This window comes from Ixodes scapularis, unplaced genomic scaffold, assembly GCF_016920785.2.
Source record: "Ixodes scapularis isolate PalLabHiFi unplaced genomic scaffold, ASM1692078v2 PGA_scaffold1__304_contigs__length_218370807, whole genome shotgun sequence".
NCBI classification, from domain to species: domain Eukaryota; kingdom Metazoa; phylum Arthropoda; class Arachnida; order Ixodida; family Ixodidae; genus Ixodes; species Ixodes scapularis.
The window spans coordinates 93,968,683-93,985,101 of NW_024609846.1; the positions used below are offsets into that span (position 1 = coordinate 93,968,683).

The 16,419-nt window shown below is 43.5% G+C and overlaps 1 protein-coding gene across 2 annotated transcripts in view; it reads left to right on the top strand.

The window, feature by feature from the left end:
- Positions 1-16,419, top strand: part of LOC8036930 (transmembrane GTPase Marf) — a 37,329-nt gene that overhangs the window by 7,050 nt on the left and 13,860 nt on the right. For both annotated transcript variants that reach the window (XM_029979971.3, XM_040501449.1), the window contains exons 3-12: positions 1,502-1,628; positions 1,719-1,881; positions 2,328-2,449; positions 3,554-3,662; positions 3,781-3,888; positions 5,177-5,330; positions 8,348-8,418; positions 8,522-8,643; positions 12,351-12,582; positions 15,933-16,035. In XM_029979971.3, coding sequence (XP_029835831.2) covers positions 1,502-1,628; positions 1,719-1,881; positions 2,328-2,449; positions 3,554-3,662; positions 3,781-3,888; positions 5,177-5,330; positions 8,348-8,418; positions 8,522-8,643; positions 12,351-12,582; positions 15,933-16,035 — 1,311 coding nt within the window. The remainder of the gene's footprint in view (positions 1-1,501; positions 1,629-1,718; positions 1,882-2,327; positions 2,450-3,553; positions 3,663-3,780; positions 3,889-5,176; positions 5,331-8,347; positions 8,419-8,521; positions 8,644-12,350; positions 12,583-15,932; positions 16,036-16,419) is intronic.

A 16,419-nucleotide genomic window follows, 5' to 3' on the forward strand; every position in this document is an offset into this window, starting at 1 on the left:
GGAACTGTGCAGGAGACCCCTTCCCCTCTTTCCTCAGATGGCGGCAGAAACGTGAGCTAAAGAACTGCGTGACGTCGAAGCATGACAACCATGGGCTCCCCGTCAGGCAGTTGGTTCAAACGAATGATGCGCTGTGACGCGCTTTGAGGTGGTGACTGAGGATTCATTGGCAAGTCTTAGGTGCCCTTGTAAAGCGCCAATCCAGAGTTTCGCGTCCTGAAAAGCATCTCCTGTTCCATGGGCGTGAGCTAGCTGAACGGGAGCAACTCATCTGCGAGCGTGGCGTTGTCGTCCATTTTCCCAGTTCACAGTCTGCCGTGCACAATTGCCAACCGCGGGAACTGTGCTGAGCGTCCACTAAATTTTACCAACAACGACAATACTCCTCGACGTCACGTGCGAATGCTTGTTTCGGTTTAGAAAATTTATTTGCAGGCAAAAAAATAAAAATCACAAAGCTCTAAAAATTTTTTTTTTTTTTTGAATGGCATTAAAAACATTTTTCTTTTAAAAAAAAATTTGAAATCTCCTTTATGGATTTTTTTAAGACATCATGGACAATAGGAAAACTTACTATGAACGACCAGTTCTGCTCGTGAACATAACAAAAACAACTTTGGGGTGGCCCAAGCAATATACAGCAATGAACCGCTATTTCACCAACAACTGTTTGTCATCAGTTTGTGATGCTCAAGCTTACAGTGTTTGTTGAATGGTTGTTTAGTGAGGCTAGGCTGTTAGACAAACACTTCAGCAAATTTGGAGTTTTTGTTTACTGACCATAAAAATATATATAGTAGTAGACGTGACTCGGGGTCTGCTGACACAATACTATTTCACTGCATCACCGCAGGCGTTTGCCACGGAACCTGTGGCAACACAGCAGCGGTGGGTGGTGCAGACATTGCTTTGCAAAGAAGAAAGATGGAGATGCTCTGAGTGGAATGCTGTCAAGACTGTGAACATTATCCCATGTTTTCGTTCTGATGGTCAGCTCTCCGGAAAATACAGACCAGGGGGTTAAAGTTGACTGAGAAACGTAGCTAACCCCAGACACTATCTAGAGCATTAAATTTGAAGGCAATAGTATTATTCACATCTCCTTGGATAAGTGGGATGAAAGAGTGCAAGAGCTTAGAGGGAGACTGTCTGATATTTGATAATCTCGTTTGCTCTCATGCTTGTTTCCACCTCGGGAATCATAGTAAAAAAAGCTTGGTTTCTCACGGAGTGCTACTATCTACGTATTTTATGTGGTGATTGAAGTACTTGTATGGACATTCAAGATGAGTTACTTGATTTTTTATCAAGTAACTAAAAGGCTATGCTTTTTACATTTTAAATGTAAAGAAGCATAGCTTTTTTCTTCTGACAAGCGAACTTTGTAAAAACTTCTTTACGTCTAAGCTTGTAGCTTCCAAACACGCACAGCTGGATCAGCTATGGGCACTTGGACGAGACGGGCTCATGCAGCATGCAGCTTATTAGAATTGTATTTCAGCTCTTAATTCTGGCATGGAGACTGTCAAGGCAGAAGACTGCATCGAGGTCGAGAAGTTCAAGGACAAGGTGGCTGGCATCAGGGATGTCCTCTCTCGTGATCACATGAAGGTGGTGTTCTTTGGAAGGTGAGTTGTTTGTTCATCAGAAGCGTCTGTTTTCCTCGTTTTCACTTTGCATCTTGACGCCCCTACGAATGTTGGCTGCCTCTCCGCCAGGACGAGCAACGGGAAGAGCACGGTCATCAACTCTATGCTTCAAGAGAGGATTCTGCCAAGCGGACTGGGCCACACCACCAACTGCTTCCTTCAGGTCGAAGGCTCCGACAATTCTGAAGCGTATCTTCTCACCGAGGACTCGAACGAGCCCAAGAATGTAGAGGTAAGTTTTGTGGACCCCAGGACCGGCAGCATAGCCAGGAGGGGGTTTGTGGGGCTGAAGTGACAGCACCTAAAATAAAATCAAGGACTGCGAACGCCCTCCTTCTCTGTGAGCCGTCATCACAGTCAAATGGTGCCAACTCAGCAGTAGGACCCGAGCATGATGCCGAGCGTTCTTCGACGCATTGATTGGATACGAGGACCCAGCCAAATACTGACGCAGCACTTGTGTCCAATCTGTGTCTTACCCTCGATCTCACTGTGATTGCATCAAAATTATAGTGCCTAGGCTCTCATTATTCTAGGTGGTGTTGACTAGAACCCCCTTCTTAGCCCCCTCTCAAAAAAAAATATTCCTGGTTAAGTCACTTCTCAGGACATTTCTTCTTTCCGAATTTGGCGGGCTTGTTTTGCCAAAAGTTGCTCAGTTGCGTCTTCTTATTGCAGTCTGTACTTCAACTGGCGAATGCACTGAATTCTGAATCGTTAGGGGAAAGCACATTGGTCCGAATATTCTGGCCCAAAGACAGGTGCAATCTTCTGAGGGACGATGTTGTTCTGGTCGACAGGTAAGTGCAGTGGAGCTCAGGTTATCGCCCACTTTTGCCAAGACATTTTGCTGTGCAGTCGAGCTTACTCTTGTAGCTGTGTCGCATTTACTGCTGTCTGAGTAGAAGTATCTTTTTCTTGGTTGCATGCCAGCCATAGGCTGGGGATTCATTTGTTATAAATCAGCTATAGGCTAATAGTCTTCAAAAGTTAAGCTAAAGCTCCAATTGTGATATTGTGTCGGTCTTGAGCTATGACATTGCCTACTATGAATACACCATTTGCTAGACCCCCCAAGCGCCCCAGCCCGCACTGGGGGGGTCATGGGAAAGGTGTTCCTTCAGCTCCCTAGTGATCGGTAATTTCGAGCAATTACGTGGTTACACAGTTTTGAGTGTAATTCGAAGTCACCCTGAACAAGCGTCGTATAGAACCCAAGGACCTGTCGTATCACTTTTAAAATTTCTCGTCAATGTCATCATTTTCACTTCTGTACATGCAGTCCAACCTTCAACCTGGCTGAGCTTCAGACGTCTCTTATACACTATTGTTATTCTCGTACAGCTTCAAAGACGCTGATATTAAGTTAGAAACGCTAAAAAAGCTATAAACAGCCCCGCCGACTTCGAGTTAAATCCTGGTTTTGGTTGTTGTGATTTCTCGGCTTTTTAAGCAATTCCAGCTAAAACAACAATCATGAGAATGATAATATTTAAAGAGATTTTTGCAGCCAGCCAGGTTGAAAGGTGGATCGCATGTAAAGTATCATTAATGCTGACATTGATGAGAAATTTTAAAAGTGATATGAACAAGCTCTATATGACACTTGTTCAGGGTGACTTCAAATTACACTCAAAACTGTGTAATCATGGAATTGGTCGAAATTGCCGATCACTAGGGAGCTGAAGGAACACTGTTCCCATGATTCCTCGAGTGCGGGCTGAAGCACTTGGGGGATTTAGCAAATGGTCTATTATTGCACAAGGTTCTTAGAAAAAGATGCCAGAAAAAATTATTTATTAAGAAAACTGAATCTTTTAGAGAGTTTTACCACTCAACTGTCGGCAAGGTTGTGGCAATATTTAAAGGATTAACAGAACGCCATGCTCTTTTAACCCATTCAGCCCAGGCATTGATGTGTCGCCAAATCTCGACCTTTGGATTGACAAGCATTGCCTCGATGCAGACGTTTTTGTGTTGGTGGCCAATGCAGAGTCTACACTAATGGTGACGGTGAGTGCATTATGGACTTCACCCTGTGAACCTCTACTGGTTCTTCCTTTTTTTTTAATCATATATAAGAGAATGTGAGTCTTCAAAAGTATGCAATTGCTGCCATGCCTTCTTGCAGGAGAAAAACTTTTTCCACAAAGTGAGCGAACGCCTTTCAAAGCCAAACATATTCATCCTCAACAACCGGTGGGATGCATCGGCATCAGAGCCTGAGATCATTGAGAAAGTGAGTTTTATAGGTATTATTGTTCCCTGTTTATAAATTCTAATATTTTTGTCTGTTTAGCTTTATGTTTTAGATGTACAGATTTTGCACCATTAGAGTTGTTTGTGAAGGTGGCAAATTTCAATGTGTCACTTGCAGATTGTGACTTGTTGGGTGCCTATGCATGACTCCTAATATCTGCATTTGTAAAATAAAAATGTTGAAGTAAAGAAGCCAAGAGAAGGTCAGCAACGTGAGAGTCCAATGAAGTTCAGGCACTCTATTACCAATAGCGACGATTTCTGAGAATCGTCATTCTTGAGAAGACCGACTTGCAGATTTTCAATTTGATGTGGAAGGGATTGACTTGAGGCAAACAAACATTGAGGTGCTCTAGCAAATGCTAAAGAAGCCTTGATTTCTATTTGTCTTAGTTAGACATTTTTGAGGCCAATGTGAGGCCATTAAATGGTCATTCTCTGTGGTAAGAGGGAAACTTCATTTGGCTCTCATAACATAAATAACATTGCATTGTTTCCGAAACTTTTCGGCATAATTTCCATTGCTTACAAAGATTGCGTTAGCCAATAATAATGACATTTGAGTTTGACTTATACTTGGTCCTGGATAGGCTACAATATCAAAAAGTGCACTGCCCCCCTCCCCCTCCCCCAAGAAAAAAAAAAAACAAAAATTTGTTATTGCAGTACTTATTGTGCTAGTCATTTTTAGTTTAAGTGATAGTGAAATGGGAACCAAAAGTGGCCCCAATTTCAAAGTCCATGTAACAGTGACATCATAATGGGAGCCATTAGGCATCGAAGAGAAAAAGCGCATAGAGATGTGCACCCACTTGTGTGTGCCGCTGCATACCTTCCATCACATGCTGTAAAAAGGTGGGGAAAGAGTTGAGAACAAGACCATTTGAATGGCTCTGTCACCAATGCGAGTCGCAGCGTAAACTTAGTGTTAAGTTTTTTTCCTGCGGGAGAAATCAATTTTTATTATGTGCGTAGGCAGTTTACAAAAAGTTGTTTGGTAGTGCATATTTTTTTTATATAACATTAACGCAACAATCTTATTGGATTTCTGTTTTATTTTGTTTGGCTTTTATTATACTTATGTTTACATTTTGACCAGGGTGTGCACATGTAATGAAAGCAGTTAAGATCCCCCTCAGCCCTTACCAAATCTACCTAACCCCCTGCTCGGCATCTGAACGGGCTAGTTGAAGCTCAAGCATTGTGTCAAGGATACCTCTTACCGCCCAGGACTTACTTGCCTCGTTGTACTACCTCCAAACTCTCAGGTTCGCAAGCAGCACCTCGAGCGCAACGTGGCCTTTCTGGTGGACGAACTGCGCGTGGCCACTCGGCAGCAGGCCGAAGACAGGGTGTTCTTTGTGTCGGCCCGAGAGGTGCTCAATGCCCGTCTGAGGAAGCAGCAGGGTCTGCCCCAGCACTGTGCGTACCCCGACTACCAGCTTCCATGTGACCTTGCTAGTACTACTATGGTGCCTGGAATGCGCTTTCATTGGTCTGTTTAGCGTCTTATTTTGCCCACATATTGAAAGCATTGAAAGTGCGATGTCACGGCCACGTATCGAAAGCAGTCCCGAAACGACAGCGTACGATGTCATGGGAGCCGTCACGATCCTGGTGATTGGTCGTAAAAGTCATGTAAAAAAAAAGAGGAGCGAATACTTTTGTCGCCGTCGTTGCAACGTCCTTACTCATCGCTGCAAAAGCTTTCGTGAACCGTTGAGCTGAGAGCGAGCTACAGCTGGATGGGCTTCTGTCACGTCCAGCTCCTCTGCCGTGCCGCTGCCAGGGTTGCCGCGACACTTTTTGTGACGTCGTCGGGCGAAGATTGAGGGGCCACACCTTAGGATGCAGTGAGCGCACCAGGATCGATTTGCTGGCGGATGTGGGTATCTCTTCTAGCAGCTAAAATCGCCGCAAAGGGAATTTTTTGTTCGTACGACCAGGTTCGTAGGGAAAAGGCATGCTTATAATAAAAAAAAGAAATGTGCGTCAACTGTTCAAAGTTAGCGTAGCTTCCACAATGCTGCAGCTTGGCACTGCTGCGAGAGCACGTGGCTTTGTCCTGTGTTTCATTCGCATGCCCCCTCGCACGAAAGAAGCAGTAAGCAAAGCCACATGCTCACGCAAGTAACTATGACACCATTGGCGTGCCGTGGGAGCTGCGCCGGCCTCGACCTCGCAGCACAAAATAGTTCACGCTGAGACGGGCAAATGGTTGACGTAAGTTTCTCGTTCTCGCTTTGGTGATTCGAGTCTGCGTTTGTGCACAGAAAGAGCGTGAAGAGGCTTCAATTGTAAGGGAAATAAACTGCATTTGTGTACTTTAGGGAGCGACACGTAAGGTTACTTCTTGGGAAGGTCGTGTTAAGTGAGAATAGAAGAAAACAACAGGCGAGCCTTAAGTCTACTGAGCGGAATCGGCTAAGTACTTCCTGCCCTCTGAGCTGATCAAATGGCCAGAAAATCCCTCTTTTGACTATTTTAGCCATTGGGAGCGATAGCCACAATTATTAGCAAACTGCCCCTGTAGCAGATGCGCTCCTGGCACCATAGTACTACATACCGCAAAGCGTCAGTGACTCAATCTTGATTAGGGTGGTCAGAGACCTCAGTGTTTTGTATTGCTGTTTTAGTTTGCATGCTTTGCTACACTTGGCATAAATTTTTTGGTGCAATGTTTTCAGAGCTAGCATAGTTGGTACACTGATGCTTTGTTTTGTGTCTCATCTGTGTGCACCCTCATGTGAAGGAGACACTAAACAAAGCCAGGTGTTCATGCATGTAGCTTTGACAGTGCCGGAGCATTGCAAAAACCACGCTAGTTTTGACAAGGAAACACAAAAAGATTTATGCATAGTAAAGGATACTTATGTTCCTTGGGGTTGCTGCATGCAGGAAACTCCACTCCAGTTCTTGTTGATGTTAGCCGTTGCCTACTGGTTGCTTCCATGTGCAACTGAGCATGCACAGTTTACTACATTGAAAGAAATTAGAGAACATTAGCATTATTTACAAAGCAAGTACCCGTTGCATTGCAGGTTTATTGCAACAGTATAAATAAGTTGTGCTGCTTTGCAGTTTCACTGAGCGTTTACTAAGAATTTCGCGAAATGAGCAATATTTTGAAAAATATATTGTGCAAATAAATTACCTCAGAGAAGTGAACGGAGTGTTTATGGGCCCATTTATTCCCGATTATGAAATGTTCCTCTTGTGCGATATAACTCAAAAAGCATCACTTCGCGAAATTTGGTCATACACTATTCCTGCATATAAAAAGTTGTTTCAGTAATTAAAACCTATTACTATACTCACATTTTTAGCCTTCAGGTCTGAATTTACTAAACAATTTCTTTTCAACCAAAAATAATGCTGCAAATGTGGCTCATAAGTAAAGTTTAGTAATTCTTTTAGCACATACTGATAAACCCTGGAAAATAACCCTCGTGGCAGTTTTATCAAAATAAAAAAGAAAAAAAAACAAAACAAAAAACTTTGAATTGAAGTTTTTTTTGCATACCGTAAAATCCCGTACGAATGCCTTCCCTCAAGAGATAGTTCATATCGTTTTCCTGACTAAATATTCTTAACATAAAAATTGCGGAACATCGCCCAACCCCCGGATTTTTGTCGGACATAACGTGACATACGACAAGAATCCCATCAAATGCACAGTCTGCGGTACCGCTACGTGTGACGAGCGAGTTTGTAGTGGGTTCCTATGTTTTTGTTCGCGATCTGTGTGCATGATATCAATTCCGTGACGCACGAGTTTCCACGTTTTTTGTCCGCGTCCGTGCGTGCGATGTCAGTTTCCATGGCACGCAAGTCTGTAGAGGGTTTCTGTGTGTCCGTCGTGTCGTGACAGGAATTGGTAGCAAGTTTCCGCGTCTTTATTGCAATGGGAGTCTGCGACCTGCGTCCCTGGTTTCCAAGTCACACGGTTTTGAACAGGTGCCTTGGTCTTTTATTATTAATTTTTTAGAAAGTTTTTACCCTCTCATGCCCAAAGATAGTCCACCTCGTGTTTTTCACCGGTTATCTTTCCATTTTTGGTGGGCGTTCTTACAGGATTTTGGAGTAAGAGAAACCCTAACTTCTTGGAAAGAAATCTTTACCTATGACTTTATTTTGGTGTTAATCCAGAATACAACCCCCATTAAGTTCACAAGGCTGATGCTTTCTTCAGGAACAACGCCACTTATCTCATTTCCTTACTGGTACTGGGATATTTTCCGAGTATGTGCCTGTTTTTTTTTTACACGAGCCCCGATAAATACTAATTTATTGTCCGAGACTAAAAGTTGGCACCGCAGAATCACCAAAACTGTGTGAAAAAATAAACCTCTAAAAACGCCCTCGAATTAAAAAGAAAATATCAACCCCAAACACATGGAACCCTACTCATAAGCTGTCTGTTCTGGGGCTCTTTGCAGCTGGCGTAGGGCTTGCAGAAGGCTACCAAGGAAGGTACTTTGAGTTTCAGGACTTCGAGCGGAAATTTGAGGTATCTTGTCATTTTGGCCCTTTCTTTCTGTCTCTCACGAGCTCTAGTTTGCTTTGCAAGACGAATTATTGCTACATGTTGTCTTTGCTTGCCAATGTTCCAGGAGTGCCTCTCCAAGTCTGCAGTTAAGACAAAGTTTGAGCAGCACACACAGAGGGGAAAGAAAATCACCAACGAACTAAGAGCTATCATGGACAAGGTCTATGAACAGGCTGCTATGTTAAAGTGAGTGCCTGCAGATTGTTGCCATACTGTGCATGTGTTAGAAGAAGTACTTACACAGTCACTGAGCAGGTATCAGTGTTATTTTGTTAAGTAGTAATGTGCACCATTGGCTGTTCAGGGCAGCAGCGTTTTAATGCTAGATCTTTCACAAAATTAACCTATGAATGGAGTAAGCGAGTCCAAAAGTGCAGCTGGGGAAGTCATCCAAGGCAGGGTAAGGTATTTTATATAACTGTCTGTACATTACATAGCCAGTATTTGGTTGTAGTTACTGTAAACTAAGCAAGTTTATTTTTGCGAGGCCCCAAGATGTCCCGTAAAGATGTCCCGTAAACATGTTTTCCCACGGTAATTAATATGTAACGTACCACCCTGATTCAGGAAATTTCGTATACGTAAATTTGTATTGAAAATCACACGAATTTGTGAAATATTGAGCCTGCAAATATAAAGTCGTTTAGAGTAGTTTATCTTTCTCATTTACTGCCAGACTAACTCTTAGCAAATATTGTAAGTGATGAGGAACCAATATACACTCGACTTATGTTAATTCGACCATGGTTAAATTTACTTATCGTTTAATTCTACCCTGTTCGAAGGTCCTAACATAAGTCCATACATTTCTATAGAAAAATAAACCTGTTATTTCGATCTTGAAATATAAAATATTAGTTAATTCAACCTAGAGAGCACGGGCATTAGGCAAATTACAATCGCTATTGGCCGTACGTGACACACAAAAAACAGGCCTTTTTTTCTGAATTACGCGGTGGGCAAGTTACAAGCGCGATTGGCCGCGCCGGCGAAGAAAAACGTTTTAAAACTTTGAAGCGCACACTGAATTTCGAGGAGAGAAAAAATAGCATATGTTGAGACACTGAACACGGCCGGGTCTCAACACAAAACAAGCGCTCCACGGCGGTGCAGCGCTGGCCGCCGGTCACCGCTGCCATTGCCGCAACGAATGCACAAAGGACATACACGCCTGCTGCCACCGCCATGCGGTGGTGTGCGGGGGCTCAGTATAAAAATGGTAACCTACCTCATCTAAAGCGCTGGATATTCAGAAGTTTGCACGCATCTTTTAATTTGACTTTCAGATAATTCAACCCAATTTCGCATGTCCCGTCAAGGCCGAATTAACGGAAGTCGACTGTAGTACCGTATTTTCCAGGCTATAGTCCGCACCTGGTGTATAGTTTGCAAAAGCAAATTTTGGGTCAAAAATAAAAGATTTTGCTTAGATGGTACGCACTTGGTGCTTAGTCGACACAAAAATCTTCTCATCTCTTCTCATACACGGCAGACCTTGACAACTGTCTGCTTTCTTAGCTCACAAAGAAGCTTGTATTATACATAAATCATCCTTAACATACTCTATCACTCACATATCCATCACGTCTCGTCATAATGAACGACCTTGAAAAACTAAATTTATGCATAGTCCCCACACCCAAAAGTTTAAACTTCTAAACATTGTGGGATTTTGCTACCAACACAGGTACCGATAGAGTAACCAAAGGGTTGTCTCAACAGCGGCGATATCCCAAAGGAGACGTCAAACCTAGTAGCGCGCAGTCCCCACATCTCCGCGGTAATATAGACGACTTTTAGGGCTACATCACCGCGGGTCACTTCGATTAATTACCTCCTTCGGTGCCAATAATCGTCTACCTTGTCTCACTCTCTCGAATCTAGCGGAAGAGAAGACACACGTACCAGAGTAAGGACAGAGTCCAAGAGCATTTATTAGAATACTCTTAAAATGAACTATATGTCCCCATCCAAAATGCCCCCGCGCCGGCAAGGCAAGAAAAGGTCCTTACCTGGCCAGACGCGGGGTTCCGGAGAGCCAAGACCGGGGAAGCACGGGAGAAGTCGCCGACACACGTCCTATCTCTTTCGCGGTCACCCGAATGAGTCCCTGTCCCGAAGCGGGAAAACAAGAGGCGAAACCTCCTCGCCTGTCGGCAGTGATTCGCAACCGAGCGGGGGGACGGAAAAAGGCCCCCCCGGGAAAGAGTGAGAGGAGGGCCGCCCAAGCCAGGCGGCCCTCTGCCTCACGAACAGGTCGGAGCTCACGGCGAAGGAGCCGAGTGTTCCGACCCGCGGCCGTTATCACAGCCGTCGGGGAAGGGAGACCAGAGGAATCCCCACAACATGTACATATAGTCCACAGACTATAGCCCGGAAAATATGGTAGATTACTAGACTTTTCAATTTGTAAAGGTTATGCGATTCAGAAATATGTATTCTTTCTTCATATTCAAACATTGTATATTGCATAAGCTAAGTGAATCAAGCCCATTTCGGATTGATATGCGAACATGAATGTCATAAGGCACATTGATATAATTTACCCGAAAGATGCAGCTGATGATGCATTTCTAGTTGGAAAATATTCAAGATCTCACTGCTATCACAACTTCCAGCGAAGAGGTTGATTTGGGCCCTTAATATAACATAATAAATAATAAAACAGGAATATAAACACCACAAACACAATTCTGAACATAAAATATTTTGTTGGACACAACGCTAGCCACTGAAACTTAAAGACTGTCAAAATCCCGTCCTGTTTAAAAAAAATATATAAATAAATTGCTTACGCTATGCAAAGTCTTCCTGACAGCATACGTGGTTCTGCAAACGTTTTCAGGACATCCCAACATTCTGTGGACGTCCCGTGGACATGCATAAAACATCTGTGCCGCTGTAGTGCCTGGATTGCGCCTTCGACTCGTCTGTTTACCGCATCCTCACTTACGGTTCCCCAATGTCCGCCTGATGACATTGCAGAAGTGTCGTGCTGTTGCCTGCTGTGATAGTGGGGCTTGCACAGCAGCAGAGGAGGAGACGGCAGACGTCTGTTCTGCTCTAGATTGCAGTCAGCAGAAACTTCGGCAGCCACGAGTTGGGACGCCACGACGACAGCGACACTTCATACTTTTTGCCGAATGCCGCAACATCTGACAGCATGGCATGTTGGGTCCTGCGACGTAATTTGTTGCCAGTTCGGGACCACTTTCGATGCAGGTGCAGTATACGGCAATATCATGGGACGTAACATGCGACTTGAGATTTTGCCAGACACCATGTTGAGGAACTTTTGCCCCATTTCTTTCTATGTGCACAGGCGGTGTTTTTCAGATCGTTCAAGTTTTATTTTGTTGTGATCAACTGCACCAGCTAGAGTAGTCGGGAACATAAAGGATTTTTGACTGGCACTTTATTTTTTTTTGTTCCGGTCTTTATTCAAATTTAAGACGAGTTGGCGATCGAGAAGTCGACGCGTCGGCAACCCAAATGGCCCCAGTAGATGCTACCAGGGCCACTCTGAAAGAAAAAGAAAAAGCCTAAGCGTATGTTCATGAGGCCCAACTACATCCCCGGTCGAACTTATTGAGTTCTGTCGTGGACAGAGCTACTCTTTATGCTTCTGAATTTAACCAAAACCGAAAACGACATGAATAACTATAATCGTCTGCTTGCAAACAAACGGGGAAAATGGCAGACGCTGTTTACTAACACATTGGAACGCAGTATACCGGAAGTGAAAAGGCATTTTGTGAAGCCATCCATTGGATGCTGAACACACCAGTCAAAAGCACAATCCAGGCATCGTAGGGCTGTCCTTAAAATTCTAGGGGAAGTTCGACTCTTCATTTGCATTATCTGTTGACGGACCATGTCGTCGTGTGACGCAGGGCGAGCAAGCAAGAGCATCGCCGGGAACAGTGGGACCGCCTTCAGTTCACGCAGCAGCAGCTGGAGCTTCTGACAGAGGAGGTGAAGCAGCGCATCAGCCAGCTGGTGGAGCAGGTGGAGCAGCAGGTGGCCGGAGCGCTGAACGAGGAGATCCGCCGGCTGGAGCTACTTGTGAACGAGTTTGAGCGGCCCTTCCACCCGGACAGCCTCGTGCTCAGTGTCTACAAGAGGGTATGGGCTTGCTCGGTCGCACCTCTACGCTTAGCGTCATCTTTTTTTTATATGGAAATAGCTGTTAGAGGGATTTTTCAGCTGCATTTAAAAACAGTCAATGATTAGAAGTACCTTGGTGTTACACTCTAACCTGACCTGGAATTCGCATATTATTGCAGTAGTTAAAAAAGCATATAAAAAAATTGTAGATTCTACATTCTACAGCACCCCGGTGACTAAATTAGGAGCATACGAAACTTTAATTTGTCCCATCCAGGAGTGTGCAGACACAGTATGAGATCGATGATCCCAAACATGCATCAAGGGGACATTCGTCAGGGGAAAATTTTTTTTCTTTTATTTATACTTGTGATAACTGAATCAAGCTTTCAAAGTTTATAATGCTTGATCTCGTTTTCGTAAAATCTGATTTTAGTTTTGGTATGCTTGTCTTTCATGTTCTGGATGCAATGTACGTGCAAAAAGACATGTTCTTTCAGGCACATGTTTTATGGCAACACACTTAAAAGAGCCTACCGTAATATCCCAAGTCATCGCCCACCCCCCTGCCACCTGAAATTCATAAAAAGAGTGGGGCGGGCCATGTCTCGGCGGGTAAGCAAAAAATGTTTAAAAGTAGCTAAAAAAAGCAAAAAAAATGCCAATATTTTTGTACATATTTAGCGCAGCTGCACAAGAGATACATTAAACTCAAAACTTGAATTAGTTTCATTCTTGTATGCAAGAAATGCTCACAGAGGAATGTTTTATCATCGCAAAGTCTGTTGCTTGCATATGCACAATGAGTTCTGCCAATCGGCATACAGCGTGAAAGTTTGTTCCATAAAAGCACATTACTAACATCGCTATGTTATCTTTGTTAGAAGAAAAAAAAAAGTCAACAAGAAAATAGACAAAACCAACCAAGTGCAACGAGCGGGGGAGCAAGCAGGCGAGAGAAGTGACTAAGACCAATGCTGGGGAAGCGGGAAAACCGGCGATCGCGTCGGCAAATATTTTGACGTCGGGCCATGTTGGGCGCCTTGTCAATCACAAGGAGCAGGCTCTTGTGCGAGTTTCTTGTTTGGTGCATACATGCATGCACCCGTACGCGGCATTCTATCAACGTGGGTTGGGGCGGCATTGCTGCGTGGTGTGGATGGCACCACGAACACGGAGCTCGAAATAGGACACTTTACAGACGTCTGTGTGTGGCGTTCCAGTAAATCTTTATGTACCCATTGGCTTTGTCTCAAACATTGCACAACCTTACCAACCATGGTCGCGACGTTCCAAGAGAAGGAGCGGGTTTGCGGGGACTTTATTTCGGTGTAGACGGACTTTGACTTACATCTTTGTCATTATACTTTGCTGTTACATTCCAGAATATGGGGCGCTGACCTCGCAATCCCTGAATAGGTTACTGCTTGCGTTATCTTTCTTCTTTTTATTTTTGCCTGAACAAATTTTATTGTAAGGGAAACAAAGTATCATTTTGTTATCATCAATGTTGTCCCTTTGCACGCATGTACTCAGACTTCAGGGTCGTGGAAATCAGTGAGGAAATGCGTAAACAAAGTGAAGTGTCTTTCCCTTCTTCGTTTTACTTTGTCACGGATGTCCTCCAACCGTAAGGTACATGGCCTTGTCATTCGAGTAGGATGAATGTTGCATTCTTTATGGGACGTGCGATGTGCGCGTTTCTCGTCTGCCTCACACAACCGGAAAAAAGAGGTGGTCGGGTGCAGCAACGTGATTTCCGGCAACTCCTTTTGTACATTTCTTCGTCCTCCCCAGTCAGGTTTCGGTTTTGAGCAGTTGCATTTTTTTTAACTTTATTTAAAATATATGTGACGCTGTAGCAAAATATTGATTGGGTAGTCTTCTGACACCATATTAATTCACCATGCAAAAAATTTAAAAAATTTTTTTAGGGGGGTGTTGATGATTTTTTTTAAAGAGATACTACAATTAAATTTTGGCACGTATTTCTTAGTCTATTCGTGTTCAAGAGCAGTATCACATCAGACACACCAATGTCCTGTTGAAAAAGACATGGAAAAGAATTTTAAAACAAATTAAACAATTAGCAACGAGCACCTGGTGGATGTCGCTAACGCCTTGTTTGTAATGCCCATCTAGGAACCTTGACAGGTAGTGACATATAAATGTCTCGCCTTCGGCCACCTCAAGAGAAGAGGAAAAGGGGGAACTCCCCTTTCCCCGAGACTCTCTTTTGTGTGTTCCAGACGTCGCTATTCTCTACAAGATTATAGAAAATTAACCCGTCACTCGAAATTCATACAAAAACAGCTTTGGGGTTAGTTGCAGTGGCTCGTTTGCTGGCGTGCTTTGGCCGCTTCGGTGGCTGGAACGGCTAGGACATCCTCTCAATGTCAGCCTCGCCGCAGCTTTGCTCGTCTCGAGACAATCTACGTCACGATTGCGGCAGATGTCACGTGCTCTCCGCTGGCTACTCTCCGAGCGCTTCCCAGAGTGGGCCATATATAACGAAAAATACAGCCATCAGGCTCAAAATACAAACATGCGATTATCAGCTATGAATATTGTGGATCATATTCAACCTATTTGTGAACACGACGGGTATATATCTCAAATTTCGTTGAAATATCCCTTTAAGAACAAAAATTCTTGAGTGCAAATTGTAAAGATGCTTCAAAATTGCAAAAAAAAAAGTGTATATTACTATAGATATGTAGCAAAATAACAAAAAATTATTTTTTTTCTCCACAAAGAAGGCACTCCTTTGCAACAACAAAAAAAAAAAAAAATATATATATATATATATATATTTTTTTTTTTTTTTTATGGTGAAAAATTTAGGCTACAAAAGACTGCAATGGCGAGGTGATGGCTAGGCCTACTCTTCTCAAAATAATTGTGATGACGGGCGACGTCACGATTTAAAGAACCGCTCACTTGAACCTGGCTCGTATGTGTTTCTGGGTCGCCAGGAGGTCTTCGAATGCAAATTTGGCTTATTTCGTGACCAGGTTCGGTCCTTATATTTTTATACATACATAAAAAGGAAGATTTAAGGATAATAAAGCACTGAAACTCAAAATCACACTTTTCGCAAAATATTGTTTTTTTGCTTGCTTGTCTTGCATTAGAAAACAATTATTAAACAAAGTGCTGCAATTTATTGATAACCGATATGAAAGGAGCTCTTCTATAACAGAGCTTTATCGACTATCTAGTCTGCCGCACTTGGCTGCACAAGGAGACATAAGGAGACTAAGTTACACCACCGGTTTACACACGGCAGAAACAAAATACAAAGTGTTATGCTACTAGTACCTTGGCCAACCACAATTTATTGGGTTTTTTTTTTTGTTTTTTTACAGGAGCTGCATGGCTACGTTGAAAGGGGACTTGGCAGCAACCTCCGTGCACGTCTCTCGAGCACGCTGCAGATGTCTGTCGAGAGCTCTCAGAAGGAAATGATTGGTAATATTTCATCTCATTCCTTCATTTTTTACACGAGGTTGGAGGACATCGCGGTGTCCGACATACCCCAACATCCGACTGTGTGGGTTTGTGTGTGGTACCTTTCTTAAGTTAGTCTTGGGCAGGGACGTTGACTCATATGTGCAGTGTGTTCCCTTTCCCACATACTTTAGTGACCACAAGGCTGTGCTGTGCATGATCGAGTGGATATGCATAAAAGTGGATGTAACTCTATTCACAGACAGCTTTAGAAATTCTGGGCGTGGCTTATTGGGTTCACACTGATTGCTTCGTTCTTTGGCATCCTTATAGGCTAATGCTGCAATCCCCTTTGGCTTCAGAATGACAGAGAGATGCCCTAGACACCCTGCATTTTTCAGTGTC